Below are 20,994 nucleotides of genomic sequence, written 5' to 3'. Positions count from 1 at the left end.
TAAGTTATGGAATACTAATTCTTTAATAACATCCGAGATTAATATGCGATCGGGATGCAATTTGCAGCTCGGTTAAGTGATTAAACTCAAAACTATTGATCCAAAAATGCTTTTCAATAATTTCTTCGCTTCAAAACATGAATTAAACTTTACCAGACTTGTTTATAATACGTATACAAATTAAAAGGGAATTTTTAAGTCGACTTAACGGGATCTGCCACGTCTCTCGCATGTTAAGGACATATGAACAAACTTATTTTGCTCTCGGCACAGAGTATACCAAAAAAGTTTTTGTTTAAGAAACAATTTCCTGTATTTTACATATTTTGACATACACATATAGAAATATTCGAATAATACATATAGATATAAATAGCTGGCTTCAATATAGTCTGTCCAAATATCACTTGTAGATGAAATCACGTCGCGTTATAATGCCGGCAATGCGATTCTCATTGTTGATGACCAGCATATGACGCAGTCCCAAGGCACGGAAGATATTAAAGATTTTGGGCACGGAATCATGCTGACAAACGAATTAAAGATTAGAATCGATTGATCAACAATATTTTGAATAGGAATACTTACCATATTGACGCGTACTGGAGATGGATTCATGAACGTGGATAGATCCACGGTGTAATTGATTTTTCTGTCCAATGGACGCACGCTCTATGGAATAAGAATGGATTAAAGTATAAAGAGTAAATAACTGGGCATATTTAGTAATTGAAATGTATGATAGTTGCCTTAATAGAAGGATAACGCGGATACACATCCCGAAATGTCTGGATTGTTGTTTCTGGCAGCCAAAAACGTTTATTCTCCACATACAACGACTTGAGCAGTATGACTATCAGTTGGGAGCGCAATATAATGCCACAGACACGACCCTCAGAACGACGATCCTGCAAAGAAACAATGGAATTAGAAGCAGCATTCCAACAGGCAAGGGATCCACTCACATCCACAACATTATCCACAACTGGGAATCCATTGTGATTGCATCTTCGAAGCATTTCATAGATGTAATGGGCGCTGTCAACCAGCTTGATGCAGACAACAGGTTTACTCAATATCTCGTTTGCAGTGAGTCCTTTGTATTGTGGCAATGGCTCCCAAGGCAGCATGGGCACATTGTTCACCTCGATAACTGTGTCGTAGATGCCGTCATTGAAGTAATCTCCCACCCATTTGGCGCTAATCAGTGCTATGATCAGTGGGAAAAAGAATGATGTCTCAATGCCCGTCGTCTCCATCAGGATGACCGACAAGCTGATGGTCATGCGAAGCACACCGCCCAAATTGGCAGCGGCGCCAATGAGCGCATACTTGCCAGGATGCAAGAATTGCTGCAAAAGTTCAACAGGTTGTAGGCTAAGATACCAACTGTCATAGAGCTAACTTACCGCAGCGGGAAACACATAAAACAACAACATGGCAACGAGTCGTCCCCAGGCAGCGCCCACCAGTGCCGTAGGTATAAAGACACCCAGGGAGACGTTGAGGCCAAAGGTGGCACACGACAGCACATAGTAGACGAGTGTGAACATGGCAAGCGTGAGTATTTTGTGTGAGCCTAAAGAATTAGAGATAATTCAATTATAAACCAGTGCGAAGCTAGGAAACTAGTCGAGCAAACTCGACTGTGAGAGACCGTGTAAATAGCCCGTAAAAAAGTAAGTAAAAAATGAAAATAAAAAGAAATCAAGAAAAACCAGGGATTTAAACCATAACCTTTAGCCGATTAAAATTGCTAGCCGTTAAATAACCGAAACAAGACTTGCTTTAGTACCGAAACCGAAAAAACAAACGTAACCGATTCACTTACAACGGTTAGTTTTGGATCATTCAAAAATTAAATTCAGGTATGTTGTTATTGTCATTGGCTTTTAAACTAATTTTGATTTTAAACTTGAATATTGATGTTATTAAATAGATCTATTTTGAATAAGGAGAATTTCTGTTTAGATATTAACTTTTTTATAACATTTCTACCACTTTTTTGTGACATTTCGAAAAAGAAGCCGTCTCGAAACCGATTTACCAAGATTTTAAGAAACCAAAATCCAAAATAACAACATACCCGAAACCCTAACTTAAACCGATTTTTCCTTCGGTTTGATACCCTGATAAAAACCATTTAAAACTTATTAAACTTTTAGGATTTCAAATTAACTTCAACTTGATGCCGTGTCATAATTCACTGCTTAACAAAAAAATTGAAACATATTTTAATTATTTTTGGAATTTAAAAACTTCTGAAGGGGTGTCGAATGCGGGACCGCTAACGAAAGAGTCAGACACAGTCCCTCATTTGACAAATTGCAATTTGTTATATAGCTGGGAGTCGACACTATAATTTATTCAAAGTGACTAGTAATAAATGAATAAATACATTATATCTACATTATCCAATCGTAATTCAACTTGAAGCACACATTGCAAATATAGAAAGCTTGCCAAATCTGAAATCTGCATCTTCTCAATTGTCCCTGAACTACGGGAATAAACTTAACCTTCGTGCGCACTGCAGAAATATTGGCGCAAATGTGATAGGTCTAGCTCTTAGAGCTTTTGAGATCTAGATTCTAGAAGATCATTCGACAGACGGACGGACTCGGTTACCTCGGAGCGGTTTTAATACTGATCAAGAATATATAGAATTTGTGGATTATTATCTTGTCAAAATATCTTACTGGTCTGCAATGCTTTCTTTCATTAAAATATTGGTTGCATTGGATTATTTGTCAAAATTTATAGCACTTTTATGGCTACAAATAATAACATCAAGTACAGTGTCTAATAAATCGGAATATAGGCACATTTGAGATGTGAATGAGCTCACCTGGAGGATCATGGAATAGAGCGCGCACAGTTGCCTCGGGAGTCTGGAACCAGAGAGCCGCCACTGCATTGTATTCGTTATCCTCGCAAAACAGCTGCACTGGATGAATAGTTGGATCGTTGCCCAGCGGACGGCAATCGTTGATGAAATAGATCATGGTGCAGGCCATTGTGACGCCCAATATCGCCACCAGAATGGCCTCGAACACCTTGCCCACTTTCCAAGGTACAAAACGTTTGCGGAACTTGTTGATACGCATGTTCAATGCGTTCCAAGCGGCGCCCAAAAGACCGCCCGTCACACCGAGCAGCATGAACAGGGGAAGCTCAAAGTATTCAAAGCTCAGCGGCTGGTCAAACTTTCCCAAATTGAAGAGGCCCGTGAATGTGAAATCCTGCAGGCCGTGATAAGCGGAGAGCACTATGTTTAGGGTAAATGAGCTGATGATCGATGCCACCAATGTGCGCCAGATAAGATTCTGATTCCAGAAACTGGCTGCCTCCTCCAGGGAGAAGAGCATGCCACCAATGGGTGCACCGAAGGCAGCTGAAACTCCAGCCGCAGCGCCGCCCAGAACAAAGTCACGCTTCTCATGATCATCACGAAAGGCTTTGAAGATGTGAAAGTCCTTGATAAAGGTTGTGCTCTTGCCCTGCGATATGCCCGCTGCGACAACTGCGCCGGCATGGATCATCGGTCCCTCCTTGCCGCCAGCTAGGCCGCCCACAACGGATGTGATGACACCGATCGCCTTCACCGCCAGCGTCTTGATGCGCACAATGCGCGGCACCTTGACGCCGTTGAGGTAACTCTTCACCTGGGGAATGCCACTGCCGGCGGTAATTGGCTCAATATAGGTCACCATGGTGGCCCCAATGGCTACCGGCACAATGCTAAGCAGTATCCACCAAAGGAAAGGCAACGCCAGATCCCCATTCCTGTCTGTCATCGGCACATTGTCATCCACAGCTGTAAGAGATGAAGAGAGCGAAAGAGTTTAATTATGTGATTCCATTTGATTGGGGTTTATCAGTTACATTGCTTGAGAAACTTGTACTTAATTTCCGACAGCTCCTCGATGATAATATCAATGGAGCTGGCTATCAGTGCGGTTATGATGCCAATGAGTATAAAGATAATCCAGCGTATGACGTGAGTTCGCAGCGAGAAGCGATCTCTCAACCGCTTGCGTTGCTCATCCTGGAACAGCGTGTTATCGCACACATCATAGTCCAGACTCTACAATAAATATGTGCATATGTGTAGATTAGATTATTATGTTCTACTCAGTCAATTAATTGTTTTGATAAAGAAGCAAAATCACATAAGACTTGCAAAATAAAGAGCTTGTCTTGGATATTTATTTTTTTTTCTCTTTTTTCATGAAGTTTAGATTATAATTATTATATGCAGTAAATGCAGTTAAGCACATTATATTTTAGTTGCAATTGCTCTTAAAAAAAAAGAGGTAAATTTGTGGGAATTACCTCATATTGAATGTGTGCCTGGTGATTATTCCCAGCTTGTGCCGCCGAAGTTCGCGATCGCACATGGAATACAGGCTCGGGATCATGTTGGACATGGTTGTGGTTATGGTTATGGTTGAGATTGTTGCTGCTGATCTGTTGCGTCGTAATGTCCTGCATAGAAAGAACAAAGTTCATAAGTTTAGCGCACTTATTTGCACAAGTCGCGAATAATTCCATCTGTTGCATGAATCATCCAAGTTGCTGTCGAATGCACTTTAAACAAAGCACTTACTTCGCTTATCTCTGGAGCTTCAGCATTAATATCTAATAAGGGCGGAACATCTATGGCATTATCAAAAGTCCCTTTTTCAAAAACTGGCTGACTTTGACTTGTAGACGCTTCTATTTCATTGGAGTTTATAGCAGGTAAACTGGACAGGGATTGTTGTTGTTGAGGTTTTTTGATTACTTCTTCGTCGTCACTCGAGAAAGAATTATCATCGAGATTGATTAATTTGTCTTTGTCATCCATTTTGGAAACAATAAAATCAGTTTAGTCACACAATAAAACACATAAACTTAGCAAAACAAATTATAGCGAATGCGTCTGCTTGCAGCCGATATTGCCACACCCCAGTGAAAAACTTACAGTTAATTTTAACGTCCGGCAACCTTGAAATATGATCTAAACTTTTTTCAAAATGATCCTTTTGAATATTTTTTTATGAAGCTAGAATATTTAAAATGTATGCAGAATTTTTGTTCAAATTTTTAAAAATAAAAAGGATAAAAATACCACCTTACTTTTTTTTAATTTTGAATTGAACGTTTTCATTAAATTATTAAGCTATTGCTAATTTATTGTTAAAAGAACTAAAAAATAAAAACACATTTGAATTGCGCGCCAGCTATTCAAAGCCGGAACCAGCGTAGAACTGACTGATTAAGTTCACGAATCAGAAATGCGCTAGTGAGCTTATTCAGCAATAGAACTTGGTTTCATTGCGCATTGGTTTCCAGAAGCGCTTTTCTTTACATTTCAATTTGAAACAAAAAATAATTATGAGAATTAATTATTAAATGAGTTTTTTTTTATAATTTCTGCTTTTTTAACGATGTGTTGTTAGACGATTAATAAATTTTCTTGAACATAAAATTGTTTGTTGCTGCCAGAGAACATTAAGTATGGATGCAACAGAAATATATTAAATGTATAATGAAATCAAATTCATTTCGCAGAAACAATTGTTCATTGTGGGGGATCAAAGTTGAAATTGGGATGAAGAAACTTAAACTTGGCCATGTCGAAGAGTAAACGTTTGCGCTCGATTTGATTGCGCGTTTGCAGCTCATCCTTGATATCGCCCAATGTATTGTCAATGCGCATCAGAATTTCACGTGGCGATCCATTAACATACGTCGCTACCTCCTGGCCACTGGATACTTCCATTTGAGCATTGTGTCCAGAATGATGACTCATGACGCTATGTTCCAGGTCGTCACTCTGCAAGGAAGAGCTTCTACTGAGATCTATAGCTTCCGGTTGCTCCACAGGCACTTGATTCTGTTGCTCCGGTTTGATGAAATGAGCAGGTAATAGGCGTGGAATACATATCAATGCTGGTATATCATCATTGGTTGCAGTTGGTTGAATGACTTGGTCCAATGACTTGGAACTCATATCTGTTAGCTGCAATTTAGAAAATCATTTCAAATATTAATTACTATTTTCTAAATGTGATTTATACTTACATTGCTTGTATTCTGTAGATTTGATATATTACTCGTATTGTTATTGTTATTATTAGTGTTGTCCTGTGATGGGGTCAAGGAACTTTGGCTATTGTTATCCAATGAAGAGTCGCACAGCGAAACGGACTAAAAACAGAAAAATAAATTCATTTATTTATTTATTTACATAATGACTATGTTTCATTCAACTCTTTTCCTGCAGCAACAGATACAAACATATTCTGCACAGGATAGGCAGCATGACACACACACACTCACGCATAAGCTCGCACACAAGCATGTGTGGAATTGTAACGGTGAATTGCATTGCGATCTCGCTCTCTCTCGAAACACCAAATTAACATGCAGATAGACAGAGACAACAATATTATTTTTGGCAATTCTTACAGTTCGAATAGCTGCTGCTTCCTCCTGTTTGTGGTGTTCTTGTTTATGTCGCTGAAACACCGTTTTAATTTTTAACTCGTGAGTTTTCGCGTACTTGGGCATTTCTGTCGTCGAAGTTGAAGATGAAGCCGAAACTGTAACAGGCACAGGCACAGACACATTTACAGGAGTTGTTGATTTCTTCCGGCATTTAGAAATGCGTCGGTTTTTCGTTATTCTATCCCGACGTTCAATTAACGCTGCCACCTTCATTTCATGTAATTTTCCCAGCAAAGATGCATGACGACGCTGTCAGTTAAATTGTTAAAATTGTCACTTAGAAATTTTCCAATATCGAGTATCTCATTTCATTTCTCATTTCCTTACCTTTATGTGCATATGAAAATTGCCAGTTGAGCGAACGCTGCCGCGATATATCCGATCCGGCGGACAGGAGCAGCACTTGACGGTCACATTATCGCCAATCTGGCTTTCAATTCGATAAAGCTCACCGTTCAATATATAAGGTACGTGCTGGCGAGGAACTATATCAGCTTTCAAATCAGATTTGTCTTCTTGCTCTTCGTCCTCTTCAAATTCCTCTTCCTTTGGCATTGCATAAAATATTTTAAAATATTTATGTTTGTTAGCACCAATAAGCGATCCGTTGCCTCAGCAGTTTAAGGTTCGATTGAACTTTTCTATCCCAGCTAGTGTGCATGTATGTATGTATGAATGTTATTATGTATGTGTGAAAATGGCAGAGTAGAAATTGCCGAATTAGATACATACGCACATGCATCTGTGAGTACAAATTGATGCTAAAGAGGAATTAAAAAAAAAAGCAGAGGGCTAGAAGAAATTGGCAAAATGTATGAAACGAAGCACATATTTTTGACAGGCACTCTATGGAGTTATCGATAATTGTAAAGAATCTATCAATTATTTTTTAATTGTTTTAAACCAAATTATGATTATACCTAACCCCTTTTAAAAAGTGAAGAACGCTGATTTTAAAGCGCCGCCACTGGAGCACACGTACGCATTCGTTTTTTTTCTGCTGGGCGTCGGAAGAGGCTCGATTGCTTTCTTAAAGGCAGCTGTTAAATGAGCTACTGATTATATTATATAATTATTTAAATTAATGTATTATATTTAAGACATGGGAAAGCAATTTCCTTCGAATTTTTCAAATGTAGACATAGTTTTTATTATATTATTGCTCCTAAAAACAGCACCGAAATGATGCTTTGATGCAATATTCAAAAAAATACTCCTTTCCTTATGTTAATAACTTTAAAATTTAGTATTAAAATATAAGATAAATAAATAAGACTGTTACCATAAATTAAGACTAAGCAGGATATTTTATTATTGCCTGGAAAAATAATAAAAGTTATTGAATTGATTACACTTCAGCAGCTTCATTTTGCAGAGAAGCCGATGAAGAGTTGACATACTTCTTTATATTGTCGCGTATGTACTTTGTATGTGTGAGGGTGTGTGCGTCCAGATCCTTCGGTAAGTATTGGTCTGCGGGACTCGTTCGTAATACAAAGTTGTGCAAGGAACAGCAAGCTGCAACAACTTTCTGGGCCGTATCCGGATTGCTTAACTGAGTGCGTTGCACGGCCATCCACTTGGCGCAAAGTATTCCAAAGGCATTATCTATACAACGTCGAGCTCGATTTAAGCGATGATTAAATATCCGCTCGGGTACATCCCGCTTTCTAGATCCGTACGGCTTCATTAACCTGCTAATTAATGGGAACACATCGTTTCCTACCATAAAATATGGTGTCGATATGCCATTCAGCAGCTCGTTTCCGGGAAACTCCAGACTATCCGACAATACTGCCTTTCCCAGTTTGCTGTGCGTAAAAGCATTCGTGTCTCCCTCCCTACCGCCAGCACCAACTTCGATGAATGTGAATCGATAGGATGCATCGCACACTGCCATTAGGACAATCGAGTAGAAGCCCTAAAGATGTAGGTAAAATGTGACTACTAAGAAGGTATTTGCCTTATCAAATTCACTTACTTTGTGATTGTAAAAATCATCGTCATCATTAAGAGGGCTCTTAATTTGGATGTGTTTTGCGTCGATGGCACCAATGCAATGTGGGAAGTTCCATTGCTTTTCAAAATTCTCTGCCCACTCCAACATATTCTCCTTGTTCCACTTTGCCCAGCAATCACCGCCAGCACTGCCCACCGCAGCGCCTCCAACTGCGGTGAAAGCGTCGAGCCAAATCCAAATCCTAGTGGCGGAAATAGACGACATAGGGATTGACTCCCTCCAGATACTATTAATTATAATTATACTTGTATGTTATGCGTATGTAGTAGAAGCACCGAATGTGTTGTCGACTAATGATTTTTTATGTAAGCATAAAATTTAAAATGTACAATATTACAATATATTAAATAATTACAATTATATAATTACAAATTTGTCGTTTTGAACAATTAAATAAATTCGCTTACAGCTGCTTTTTTAATTAAGGATAAAATTTAAAATGTACAAATATTGAATAATTACAATTATATAATTACAACTTTGTCGTTTTGAACAATTAAATAAATTCGTATAATCAAAATAAAACCGGTGGTGGCCGCTTACAGCTTCAGCTAAACCACATTCGTATTTCTTAATAGAAAAAGATTACGAAACAATTTGCTGTAAGAAAAAGTTTTTTCGTATATGTTGAAGCATAACTTGGATCCCTTGACGAAGTAGGTTTTTTTCGTTGCCCTCTTGCATCAAGCGGAGCCCATCTTCCAATTCTGTTATGGAAGCTTTATCAAGATTAAACACATCATCATAAGAAGAATCTTCCCCGTCAGACTCCTGCGACTTATCATCATCGAAACTTAACTTGCGTCTACGTTTGGCAATCTTCGCTGCCGCGACTTTCTCTTTCTTGTCCTTTTTCATTTTCGTTACTTTGTCTATCAAAAATGGATGACGTCGCTGCCAAAGTTGAATAAACATTCAATAATTGATTAATTTCATCTTCATGTACTACTTGGGCTGTGCTGGTGGAAATTGCCTGTGCCATTGGCCAGATTGCCGCGAAGCCGGTGCTGTGATGGACAATAAACGCATTCCACGATTACACGGTCGCCCTTCCGCTTTTTGATTTTAAATATACCTCCATTCAAAATGTAAGGGATCTTTTTTGTTTCGTCCGCCATCTCAAGAAATGTCGAATTGTTCTAGATTGTTACAAAAATTTTCCGAAATCGTTTCTGTTCTGTTCAAAAAGCACCGTTAGTTCTCCCGGCGTGGCGTCCTTTTAAAGTGGGGCTGCCACCCTACAGAATTTCCCGATCTGGCAGCTTGTTCTAATTGGGGCTGCCACCCTACAGAAATCTCCCGATCTGGCAGCTTGTTCTAATTGGGGCTGCCACCCTACAGAAATTTCCCGATCTGGCAACCTTTTTCTAATTAAATCAAATCTAAAATTCAGTTGCAACTTTGAAAATTCGACTAAATTGGAATTTTTTTTTTTTTACGCTAGAATTTTTTAAATTTTTGCAGAATTTTTGTTGGACTTTTCTCAATTTTATATTTTTTTTTTTTTTTTAGAATTAAATTTCTAACTTCTCTTCCCTTTGGTTGACGAGTTTCAAACCTTCATTAATATTTAGATATATTTTTTTTCGAATTTCAAATTTAAAATTTTCATCAAAATTTTAGCTAATTTTAAAGTTATTGCGATTTTAAAAATTGAGAAACTAAATAAAAAATGTTGCTGTAAAACGCCATCTGTGGGAGGACAGGGACGCCTCGCAACACAACATGTTGCAGCGACGTGTGCTAAAGTTATCGATACCTTAGTTTTGTTGCATCCCTGGTAAGTTCACGTTTTTGATTTTCAACATAAACAAACGAGATATGACGGAAATAAGCAAGCCAAATATATTAATTACCGGTACGTATAAACCTAATAACTATATTTATGCTTAATAAGCAATGTTTTTAATATATAGGTACTCCTGGAGCCGGCAAGTCGTATTTGTGTGAACGTTTGGCCGCACAGTTAAAGTTCAGCTGGCTGGATTGCTCAAAGATAGCAAAGGAAAAGAATTTCATTGAGGAATATGACGAGGAATACGACTGTCCCATTCTCGACGAGGACAAGGTGAGTAATATACGAATATATGACTTAGCTAATAAGGACATGTCTTTGCTTTAGCTCATGGATCACCTCGAACCTCTGATGGCCGATGGCGGCAACATCGTTGAATATCATGGCTGTGATTTCTTCCCAGAACGCTGGTTTCAAGCTGTCTTCGTCGTCACCTGCCCCAACAAAACCCTCTACGACAGACTCAAGGAACGCGACTATAATGAAAAAAAGCTAACGTCCAATATACAATGCGAAATCTTCGGCACAATATTGGAAGAAGCGCGGGAATCGTATAAATCTGATATAGTCTACGAGTTGTCCGGGGAGACAAAGGCGGATGCCGAAAAGAGTCTAAAAACAGTTAAAAATTGGTATAGCATGTGGAAACGCAAGTGAAAATAGAAAGTTATAAGTATATTTTAAGTAATTAATCCTTATAAATTATGGACAACTGTTTTCTTTTTCATCTGATTTTCAAAAATCTTATTTAGAAGGGAATCGTCGTTTTCAGATAATTCAAATTCAACAGCAGAATTGACATTGAGTCTCAATAAAGTTTTTTTTGAGAAATTATATAAACTTCAAATTCTTCGCTGAGTTCCCTTGGATTCAATGTTTAAATTTAAATTTTAACTGATGCAATTATTTCAAATTTTTGTATTGTTATTTCCAGCGTTTTGTTTAGTCCTTCAAGCCTCTGAAAAATTGCAATTAAAAGCCTTCATTTATATTATATTTATTATCGAGTTTATTTTTTCTTGAGTCTTTTTTTTAATGTTTTGGACCAAAACATTTTTCAACCCATTTTTCGGCCTCCAATGATAGGAAAGAACATATGTTACATGTATATAAAGAAGTATAGTTTACAGATATTGTACATGAAATGAATATACTTATATTTAATAGAAAGCTTAAGGACTTTTGTTAAATACGGGTCATTTTGAAACGGAGGGGACCATCCGGGGCGTACATGAAGGTTACGGCGTAGTCTAAAGGCGGATGATTGTACTCCAGTTTGTAGTTGCGGATCAGTTTGGCCAGAAGTATTTGCATCTCTAGATCAGCGAATCGCCGACCAAGACACATGCGGGCACCGTAACCGTAGGGGAGTGAGGCAAACGGATGCAGTTTTCCGGGAGTGCCACCATGCTGTGGCTTGAGCCAGCGCTCTGGCCTGAAAGTGGCTGCGTCTGTGACATATTCCTCCATGTTGCCGGTAACAATCGTGGGAAATACGGCCTGCACTCCCTTGGGCACCTGGTAGCCGCATATAACGCTGTCCTCCTGCAGGGTGCGTCCATTGCCGATGACGGTGCTGTACATGCGAAAGACCTCCTTGATGAACGCCTTCAGGTGGTGCATTTGGTCAAGCAGTGGAATCGTTAGAGGCGTGTTGGCATCTGGGAGCAAGCGCTTTAGCTCCTCGTGCACCTTCTGCTGCTCCACGGGTCGTGTGGCCAATTGGTACAGGATGGAGCAAACAGCCATGGAAATCTATAGAAAAGATAGCCTTATTATTCTTGGTCAAAAGCAGATAAAATAATTGGGTATAACATAGAAGTACTTTTTGATTTTTGTAATAAAAATTTAAGAAGCGTTATTTTATTCAAATTTAATAAATTGATTATTTTAAAATATTTATGAATAATATAATATAATAATAAAATCAATCGGTTACAGTTCCGGTTCCTGTACTTAAAGTTAAACGGTTTATTTCGGATAAAGGCTTACTCATCCAGATCATTAGCTTTTTAGTTTGATCTTTTGCGATCCCGGGTGGAAAACCAAAGGAACATGGAGTATGAAATCACTTACCGTGTCAATGCCAACGAGTATCAGATCCAATGCCATTATGGTGGCAATCTTCTCATCCTTCTCCGACATGATCACCTTCTCCAAGAGCGATGGTTCACCGGCTCGTTGGCTGGCATCCTGTGTCTTCAGGCGCTCTGTTGCACTCTGTATGTACTTCATGCACACTCTGAGATGGGGGAGAAGGAGATTAGGACACTTCCTAAGTTTATTTTGTTTCTTAAACTAACCCCACAAAAAAGTTCATATTTTTGACGTAGCGCGTCCAAAGTGGAGTGGGGAAATAACGCCAATAGGGCGCCTTCAGCTCCAATGTGGCCACATTGCGTAGAGCGTATTTGGCAGCATTAATAATCTGCTGTGGCTCCGAGTCCGGCGTCAGATTATCCTCTAGGCAACCAAGACGAGCATCCAGCGCTACACGACCGATGCCTGAAATTGGGGAATAAGTTGAATTGAATGTTACCTGGACCAAGAATAAAAGTATCTTACACTCCAAGGACCATTTGTGGATCTCGTTGTCAAAGTCAACGGGCAGTTCCTCGTTAGCATCCAGCAGACGTTCACAGCGCTCCAGAAAATCCTCCGTAATCACCTCCAAGGGCTGTAGATAGCGTCTGATGGTGGACAGCTGGAGCACTGGCTTTTGCACACGCGAACGGAACTGACGCCATGGCTCACCGTGCCTAAAATAAATTACTATTACATTAATAATTGTTAATTATGTAGTAATTGTGTAGTAACACGTGATTTTGATTGTATTTTCATTTAAAAAAAAACCACTCGAGGCACTCAAGAAATATAATCCAGACATATATTATAATAATTTAATTGTTAATTGATAAATTAAGTTTTAATTTAATGTTGAATATTTACTTTATTTTGTGCGACTTAAATTAGTCTAAAAATGAACATAAATAAATTACCATGACTATTTAATTTTGGCGAAAGTCAATATCGGGCTTAGATAAGACCATTACCCAAATCCTACGATACTGAACAGATATATATTTTTTATTAGGTTCTGCACATGCTACTTTTTATTCTTTTAACTTAGTTTCATAAATAATCTTAAAAAGCAACCAAATAACATGAGTAAAGTTAAATAATACTCGTAATTCAAATATACTTTTGGTCGAGCTCCTTTTTTTGAACTGAACATTTACTTATGTTCATTTCACAAATTGTCATACATGTTTTTTAAGATTCTTAGATTAAACAACTCATTAAAATTTAAAAATAAAAAAAGGGAAACCAAAACTAATCAAGAAGATATGAACATTTAAATTAAAATGTATTTTACAATTCGAAAAGAGAACTCAACCCCGGTTGTAAAATTGAAGTGAACATGTTTCTAATATTAATTAACTGGAATATTAAAATTTTTGTATTCGAAATGTCTTGCTTTTTATTGCCAGTTTTGTTGGATTTGCTTTTGTAATTCCCACAGAAATATTCGAGTTCGCATAAGGTGGAATGGAATGGAATATATGTTGTCTGGTAATATATGTTTTTTTTGTATGATGCAACTGTTTACTTACACGCCAACGACGCCGCCGAGCTCTCCAAAGAAATCCTTGCGCACGACGCTCTTGTACTTGACCAGACTGGGCATCGATGGCCGGAAGGGGGTTGGCCCCTCACTTCGGTAGCACTAGAAGAAGAAGAAGATTTCTTTGTTGTATACACGTATTGACATTGAGGCAATTTATGGGAGTTTTGCAACACAATTTGTTGTTGTACTTGATTGTAATGCTTTGTTGCCTTCGTGTGCTGTCGAGCGTGTCGCCAGTCTTTAATATGTTCCGATGTCTGAATGTGTCTCCTGTCCGGACTCCGGATATTATCATTATCAGTGCTCATGCTTACCTTTTCAATTTCATCGGCATCGTAGATGAAGAGCAGATCGGGTCTGCCAATTAGCCCGGAGAAGCGCACAATCCTCCCGTATCTGTCGTGCAACAGCGACGAGATTTTAGCCACATCCGATATCGTGTATTGGCCAATTATTGGCATCAGACTGTCAGGGTTAAGTATAATTCATGTGATGAAATGTCATTAAAAATTTGACAAATAAAAGTGGCTGCGTATTTGCACAGCAATGCTGCAACCGTTTGTCAATATTTAACCACACTTGTTAACGTTTTTTTTTGTAGCTGTCTAGACGGGAATAACTATTTTAGCTGTGGCCATATAAACATGTCAGTTGGTTAAGTACTGGTTAAGTGCAGTGGGGAATGCACTCGCACTATTGATGTGGGTTCGTTTGCATGACGACATAACAAATTATGAGATGGGCTCCATAAGTCTCTAGAGATTTTTACGACAGTTGCAAACAACTAAATGAAAGGTCCGTGTTCCCGTCAAACTCTTTCAAATTTTCAAGAAAATTTTTTATTTTTGTTGTGTTTTATACATTCAGTAAATTAATTAAAGATTCAACGTATATCATATAAATAAATTTAAATTATACGAAAACTCTCAGCAAATATTTAGACATTTGAATGCAACTCAAGTTGGATTGATAAGCACTTAAAATATCTTTGGCGTTGTTTTCGGGCTGTTAGAGATTTGTAGATCTTGCAAAATAAATTGTTTTTAAATTAATTTTTTCAAATTAATTCTAGTATACTAAACTTAATACTAGTTAACAAAGACTAGCTTCTGGAGCCTTCGCTTTGAGTTTTTTTTTTTTTTTTATCGATTTGATTGTTGCACTTAAATTTTTATTAGAGCCAAATTCACAGGCTTTCATTGCAATGACGAATGCAAATAGTTTTTATTTTTGCAAGTTCATACAAACGCACACACACATTTGTCATGTGTATAAATAATACTCAAGCATCAATTGTTTACGTTTGTGTATATTTTTTTTCAGCTTGCACTAAAAATTCACATATTGCGACCTTGAAAATTGCGATAATTGGACGCTAATGAAGAAGCAGCAGTTGAAGCAGATTGAGGGAAAGAGTGGGAGACGAAGAGACAAATGACACGCTGCGTATTTATGACTGGCAAAGGGGACGCTAAACAAATGCCCTGTTATACCTAACATCAAATAGTGTTAACCTAATCGACAGATTGGGTGTAAATTATAATAAATCCATAAGAATCTGCAAACGATTTATGAATTTATTGTCAATTATTTATGTTTGGCTTCAGGCATTCAATGGGAAATTGGAAAACCCGTTTGGTTATGGTCAGTGAAATGATTGCTTGAAAGCAAAGATTCAAAACTCGAACAAGATTATTATCGTCACACACACATACACATATGCTTTCAACAGTAATTGGGTCAAGAGAAGCAAGCGAAATACAAGAAGAAGACAAACAAAACAAAAGTTTTCTCTGCATTGCATTGCATTAATCATTGATTGCTGCATTGCAAACGCATTGAAAAGTGAAAGTAAGTTTGTCGCCTAAGTCTTTTGATTTTGCAACTATTTCTTTTGTCGCTTTATGTTATATACAAACCGCCAAGTATTGCCAAGTATGGGCAATGGCTTTGGTCCTGGTATCTCATTGTAGGCCAGTGCATTCTGCCACTCTGCTGTGGCATGTATCCGTGGTGCAGCTGGCTCCTGCTCCAGTCCAAGATGTGGACAAACTGTCGATGCAGTTGCTTCTGTGGCAGCTGCCGAATTGTCACGACGTTGCAGCAGTTGTGAAGTTGCTGCCTTGGCACCACCAACCTTGGACGCAGTGCGTCTTAGGCCAGGTGTGATTGTAGCTGTGCCTTTAACAGTCCAAGCGCGGATTGGCAGTTGATTCATTTTGTAGGCAAAAAGCTTTTGACGGATTTAAATTCAAAACAGATTTCACTTGCTTTGGATTTTCAACTGATAAATGGTGACACACACACACACACGGGCACAAAAAACGATTTGAAATGGGAATGCGAGAATTACAAAGAATAGCTTTGCTTTTGGCTTGTCAACTGCCAGATGCCGATTGCCGATTTTCAATTTTCAACTGCTCACTACCTACTACCAAATACCGTTGCTCACTCGACGGCCGCTCGTTGTAAACTGGTTAACCGAAAAGCTCAGCTTCGGCTTGGGCATCCGTTTTTGGCCGCTGAACGTGTCAGCTGCTTTCTAATGAATTTCGACGCGTGAGCTTCGGCTGCTCATTCGTTCAGTCTATCTTTGTTTTCGGGTTTGAGTTCAGTGCATAACTAAGTATGTTCAAGCACAGTTACGCACTACACCTTAACCTGAACAACAAGCTCTCCATCTTTACAACCATCAATAAAAATTTTAATGACCATTCTACACAATGCTTGACAGACACTTCCCAAATTCTAACCTCTGCTAGAGCCTTTCTGGTAACTTTCAGTTTTGGACCAAAGAAAAATGAAAGTTTTAATTCTCTATATTACAAAATGAATTAAAGAATAAAACTAGTAATGTAAAAATATATCGAAATATCGACAACTCGATTTTCGTTGACGCGATTGTCGAGTACTACAACTCGATGATTTTTTTTGGCAATCCATCGAGTGAATTATATCGATTTCCATGAAAAATCGACAGCTCACTGAGGCTTGTTCATCGTAGTTAAATTGCAGAATTAAGCTAAGTCCTTTAATTTTTTAAGAGCATCCGTAATAAATAAACTACAAAATTGACAAAGTTTGGATTTGGCATGAAAACAATGCAAGAAAGATAAGATTTCTAAAAAAAAAGGACGAGTGTATTATGTGATTACAATTACGTTTTCAAATTAAAAAATTTTTTTTTGAAAAAACTCGATATTTGCAACTCGATCTATTATTTTCCGATAAATCGACAACTCGATGCTTGTTTTTGGCGATTTTCTATTTCGATATAAAACTTAATCTAAAGTTTGGATTTACATCACTAAATGAAACCAAATCAGTTTAAATTCAAACGTTTTAAACGTTTTTTACGTTGCCCAAATACACGAAATATTCTTATCCAGCCTGAAAACCGATTCTGAAATGAACCTCGCAGAACCGGTTCGGTTCGCGAGCCGAACATGAACCAAACCACTTAAATAAAAGGTTCGGTTCAAAAATAAAATTATTATATATTTTTTTTGGTTTTTATAATATTACCCAACTATATTTAAGACTTCGGATTAAAATAAATTCCACTTAAATCGCCAAAAAATTTAGATTGTTAACAATATTTGATTATTTTTTAATAATAAATTGGTCAAGATAAAATTAGAATTATAAAAATATTTTGTTGTAATAAATTGAACAAATGTTTGAACCCAGAAAATTGGTTTAGGGGGTATATATATGGTTCGCGAGCCGAATCTAAGCCCGAACTGAACCTTTATAAAAATTGCGGTGGTTTGCATCGGTGATTCTTATAGAGTTCAGCATAGTTAACTATTTAGTTACCCTATTTGTTCTCGATATCGAAGTAAAATAGATAATAGTAAAATAATAATAATGAAAAATGCTAATGGAACTTTAAATGTTTGCAAATTAAAATTCGATCTAGAAATCAATAACAATCAAGTCTTTGTCAATTCTCGGGTCAAACGAACCTTGACGGAAATCCGTACTTTACGTAGTCTAGTTTAAAACTTAACAATTCATTATTGGATCAACAATGGACGTGACAGCTCACCGATTCTTAGTTCTGTTGATAATTGTTTTGTTGGCAATTGGCAATGGCAAAAAGTCCGGTTCGAGGTTTACCAATCTTAAGTGCGAGTCCTACAACATCAGTTTTGCCAAATTCGAGACCTGCAAGCTCAATGTGCTCGGCAGGGGCGTCATCGGGTCAAACATCCACTTAAATTTGTTCCAAGTACCGATTCACAGTGTATCCGTAAGTAAATAAAGAATGTATATATTTTATATGGTATTGAACTTACGTATACTATCATTTAGATCAACTGGAGCTTTTGGCGTCGCTACAGTGGCTACAAACCTTTTCTTTACAATTCCACTCTCGATTTCTGCAAGTTTGTAAAGCAACCAAAAAAGAAGTCCTTCGAGAAACTCGTGCTCGACGCTATTACATCTCGCTCCAATCTGAATCACACTTGCCCCTATGATGTGAGTTTCTTCTGCGATTATACTCGTATATCGAGGATTGTTTTCTTAATGCATAATCGCATTTTCAGCATGACATCATTGTGGATAATCTGGTGTTTAATGATAAATTTCTGCAAACGTTGCCACTTCCACAAGGTGATTACAAGATACAACTTCGTTTTGCCAGCGACAACATCTGGAGACTCCAAGTCGATATCTTTCTATTGCGAGATGAATAATGCAAATAAATCAGATCATTTCTAATTGAAACTAATCTAATTGTGTTTTATATTAATTAGCTTCAGGATTTTCAATTAAAATTCATATAGAGTTTTTTTAGTACTTTCAAATATGTGCTCATTAAGTTGATCAGATGACTTGATAATAGCTAATAGAATTTTAAATGCTTCCAAATTGTAATGAAGTGGAAAAATCAATAAATTTCTGGCGTAACGAACCTGAACTGTCCCAAAATTATGTTTGATCTAGTCTGGTAAAATAAGTATTATTAATATTATTGAGATAGCTATGGACGTGGCAAGTCTCCGATTTTTAATACTAATAGCAATTGTTCTGTTGCCATTGGGTGGATGCCGAAAATCCGGTTCAAGGTTTACGAATCTAAAGTGCGAGTCCTACGATCTTGATTTCGCCAAGTTCAACAACTGCAGACTCAACGTGCTCGGCAGGGGCGTGGTCGGCACTAATATACACATCAATTTGCTGAAAATACCAATCAATAATGTACAGGTTGGTATTTATATTTAAAACAACTTAAATATACAGGGTATTTCACTGTCAAGTACTTTTTATTTAGATCAACTGGAGTTTGTGGCGACGCTACAGTGGCTACAAATTGTTTTTATACAATGCCACCTGCAATTTCTGTCAGCTTTTGGCCCATCCCGACAGCATATCCTTTCAGTCAATTGTGCTGAGTGCGATCAGAACTAGTTCCAATCTGAATCACAGTTGCCCATATAAAGTGAGTACCATAGTGAGTGCGAGTATGTTGGCTATAAGTTTGAATATAATTTCAGCATGATATCATTGTGGATAATATGGTATTCAAGGACGAGTTTCTGCAAAAGCTGCCACTGCCACAGGGCGATTACAAGATACAAATGCGATTTGCCACATACAAGGTTTGGAAGTTTCAAATCGAAATTTTTCTTCTGCGTAATGAATGAGAAATACTCGGGTTTACAATGTGTTTTCATATTTATTTGGCAAATTTTCACATTTGCTTGCAAAAATGGTATCAAATAAAATTATTTTACAAATTTCAATGTATTTTCATGTGCAATGTTTTAGATAGATTTGAATTGATTTGAGATTATTGTGCATAGCAAGATGATAAAAATTCCATGTAATTCAATTTGTTCAGCTGCCGTGCAATAATGATAATCAAATAGAATTACAAATATTTATATAAAAAAAAAACACTTTTAATCATCGAATTTTGAATAGCTCAAAATAGTATATAAAAGATTTGTAATACTTATAGCTAGCATTACTATGCTTCTTTATATTATGCTTGTTTGTTAAATGTTAAATGCTTTGCTGGTAGCTTTACTGACTTTACTAGTGGATTACAGTCTAGAATGTTGACATTTAATAGGCCTAAGTAGTTAAGAGTTTTGTAACTTAAACAAAATGGCACGTTTCAAACTCAAAACCAAACGAGAATACAGTCATTATTTACTTAGACTTTACATTATTTATATATAGATGTACTAAAATTGCATCGAATCAGTTACAATTCATTTTACAACTCGAATATACAAGTACTAGATAAGTCGAATGTTTATGTGTTTTTGATTTGCTTCAGTTAATATAAGGTTTACGATGAGACTTAGCTTAGATGATGGATGTTTATTTATGCATGTTTATGTATAAGTAGTTAAAGTTATGGGAATATAGTTGGGTATCATCAAATCTGAGTCAAATCTAGAACAATACAATTAATGCCACTGGCTGAGAGAGACTTTCCGATAGTTGTATGAATGACTTAATTAATCACTTAATTGGTTATTGCTTAAAATTAACTATTCTATGTGATAATTATAGTTAATTTTATGTAACTACTCGTATTTATATTTATATGGCTTCGTTCGTGTTTCGTATTTACAGTTCTATTCGCACATTTAGATAAAATTAATTTAATTTAAGCTTAAATTAATTTCACATTAATGACAAATGCAATCAACTAAAAACGTCAACTCAAAGTGGTAAATCGAAAATTAAAATTAGAATAAAATAAAACAAATAACATTGTAAAATGTTGTTATCCCATGGGATGCGCTGCCATCTAATACTTTTTTCCATGTGTCCATTGTTAGCCGTGTTAACACTCGAATTCGTTGGCAGTTATGGCGCTTAGATCCTTCATTAGACCCTCCAGATTGGCCATCTCTTGATTTAACTCCTCGGTGGATGTGCTGGGCGCCAGTCTTTGTATCTCATCGGTGGAATGCGCCACTGAGCCGCCACCTTGCAGGCGATTGGGCGTGGCAGCAGAGAATGATGGCTTCTTGTATGGCGATTGATTCTGTGGACGTATTGTGACGGCAGGAGCTGCAAGAGCATATC

General features: G+C 37.3%; 8 protein-coding genes across 10 annotated transcripts in view; 3 read left to right on the top strand and 5 right to left on the bottom strand.

Annotated features, from left to right (window-relative positions):
• Positions 1-290: 290 nt before the first annotated feature.
• On the bottom strand, positions 291-4,930 carry LOC117784859 (H(+)/Cl(-) exchange transporter 7). The gene is made up of 9 exons (XM_034622708.1): positions 4,610-4,930; positions 4,336-4,488; positions 3,886-4,087; positions 2,849-3,817; positions 1,410-1,579; positions 966-1,352; positions 750-908; positions 589-672; positions 291-526 (listed from the first exon to the last, which is right to left on the bottom strand). Exons 1-9 carry the CDS (start codon positions 4,847-4,849, stop codon positions 404-406), a joined length of 2,487 nt encoding a protein of 828 aa, XP_034478599.1. The 5' UTR covers positions 4,850-4,930; the 3' UTR covers positions 291-403.
• A 580-nt stretch (positions 4,931-5,510) lies between these two features.
• Positions 5,511-7,276, bottom strand: LOC117784869 (protein stand still). Its single transcript, XM_034622721.1, has 4 exons — positions 6,823-7,276; positions 6,457-6,744; positions 6,070-6,195; positions 5,511-6,007 (listed from the first exon to the last, which is right to left on the bottom strand). The coding sequence occupies exons 1-4, from the start codon at positions 7,048-7,050 to the stop codon at positions 5,567-5,569; spliced, it is 1,083 nt and encodes a 360-aa protein (XP_034478612.1). The 5' UTR covers positions 7,051-7,276; the 3' UTR covers positions 5,511-5,566.
• Positions 7,277-7,782: 506 nt separating this feature from the next.
• LOC117784878 lies at positions 7,783-8,524 on the bottom strand. The gene is made up of 2 exons (XM_034622730.1): positions 8,477-8,524; positions 7,783-8,416 (listed from the first exon to the last, which is right to left on the bottom strand). The coding sequence occupies exon 2, from the start codon at positions 8,393-8,395 to the stop codon at positions 7,844-7,846; it is 552 nt and encodes a 183-aa protein (XP_034478621.1). The 5' UTR covers positions 8,396-8,416; positions 8,477-8,524; the 3' UTR covers positions 7,783-7,843.
• Positions 8,525-10,279: 1,755 nt separating this feature from the next.
• On the top strand, positions 10,280-11,037 carry LOC117784879 (adenylate kinase isoenzyme 6 homolog). The gene is made up of 3 exons (XM_034622731.1): positions 10,280-10,373; positions 10,432-10,583; positions 10,638-11,037. The coding sequence occupies exons 1-3, from the start codon at positions 10,337-10,339 to the stop codon at positions 10,965-10,967; spliced, it is 519 nt and encodes a 172-aa protein (XP_034478622.1). The 5' UTR covers positions 10,280-10,336; the 3' UTR covers positions 10,968-11,037.
• Positions 11,038-11,310: 273 nt separating this feature from the next.
• LOC117784862 (probable cytochrome P450 301a1, mitochondrial) lies at positions 11,311-16,392 on the bottom strand. Of its 2 annotated transcripts, XR_004617454.1 has the most exons (8): positions 15,858-16,392; positions 14,253-14,403; positions 13,925-14,037; positions 12,876-13,069; positions 12,614-12,815; positions 12,387-12,552; positions 11,407-12,065; positions 11,311-11,341 (listed from the first exon to the last, which is right to left on the bottom strand). XR_004617454.1 is itself a non-coding variant. In XM_034622711.1 (7 exons), exons 1-7 carry the CDS (start codon positions 16,154-16,156, stop codon positions 11,496-11,498), a joined length of 1,695 nt encoding a protein of 564 aa, XP_034478602.1. In that variant the 5' UTR covers positions 16,157-16,392; the 3' UTR covers positions 11,319-11,495. The 2 variants fall into 2 exon arrangements, 1 of the variants encoding a protein (XP_034478602.1); XM_034622711.1 differs by having other exon boundaries at positions 11,319-12,065.
• Positions 16,393-17,971: 1,579 nt separating this feature from the next.
• LOC117783797 lies at positions 17,972-18,641 on the top strand. The gene is made up of 3 exons (XM_034621342.1): positions 17,972-18,193; positions 18,256-18,423; positions 18,492-18,641. Exons 1-3 carry the CDS (start codon positions 17,972-17,974, stop codon positions 18,639-18,641), a joined length of 540 nt encoding a protein of 179 aa, XP_034477233.1.
• A 289-nt stretch (positions 18,642-18,930) lies between these two features.
• LOC117783796 lies at positions 18,931-19,592 on the top strand. Its single transcript, XM_034621341.1, has 3 exons — positions 18,931-19,152; positions 19,220-19,387; positions 19,443-19,592. The coding sequence occupies exons 1-3, from the start codon at positions 18,931-18,933 to the stop codon at positions 19,590-19,592; spliced, it is 540 nt and encodes a 179-aa protein (XP_034477232.1).
• Positions 19,593-19,604: 12 nt separating this feature from the next.
• Positions 19,605-20,994, bottom strand: part of LOC117784856 (neogenin) — a 44,408-nt gene continuing 43,018 nt past the window's right edge. The window contains exon 10 of one of the 2 annotated variants that reach the window (XM_034622702.1): positions 19,605-20,979. In XM_034622702.1, coding sequence (XP_034478593.1) covers positions 20,750-20,979 — 230 coding nt within the window. In that variant the 3' untranslated portion in view covers positions 19,605-20,749. The remainder of the gene's footprint in view (positions 20,980-20,994) is intronic. The other variant, XM_034622703.1, reaches the window with a different exon arrangement.

This window comes from Drosophila innubila (assembly GCF_004354385.1).
Source record: "Drosophila innubila isolate TH190305 chromosome 2R unlocalized genomic scaffold, UK_Dinn_1.0 1_C_2R, whole genome shotgun sequence".
In the NCBI taxonomy this organism is placed as follows: Eukaryota; Metazoa; Arthropoda; class Insecta; order Diptera; family Drosophilidae; genus Drosophila; species Drosophila innubila.
Note: the sequence above shows the minus strand (reverse complement) of the source record. Positions and strands in the feature narration are given on the sequence as shown.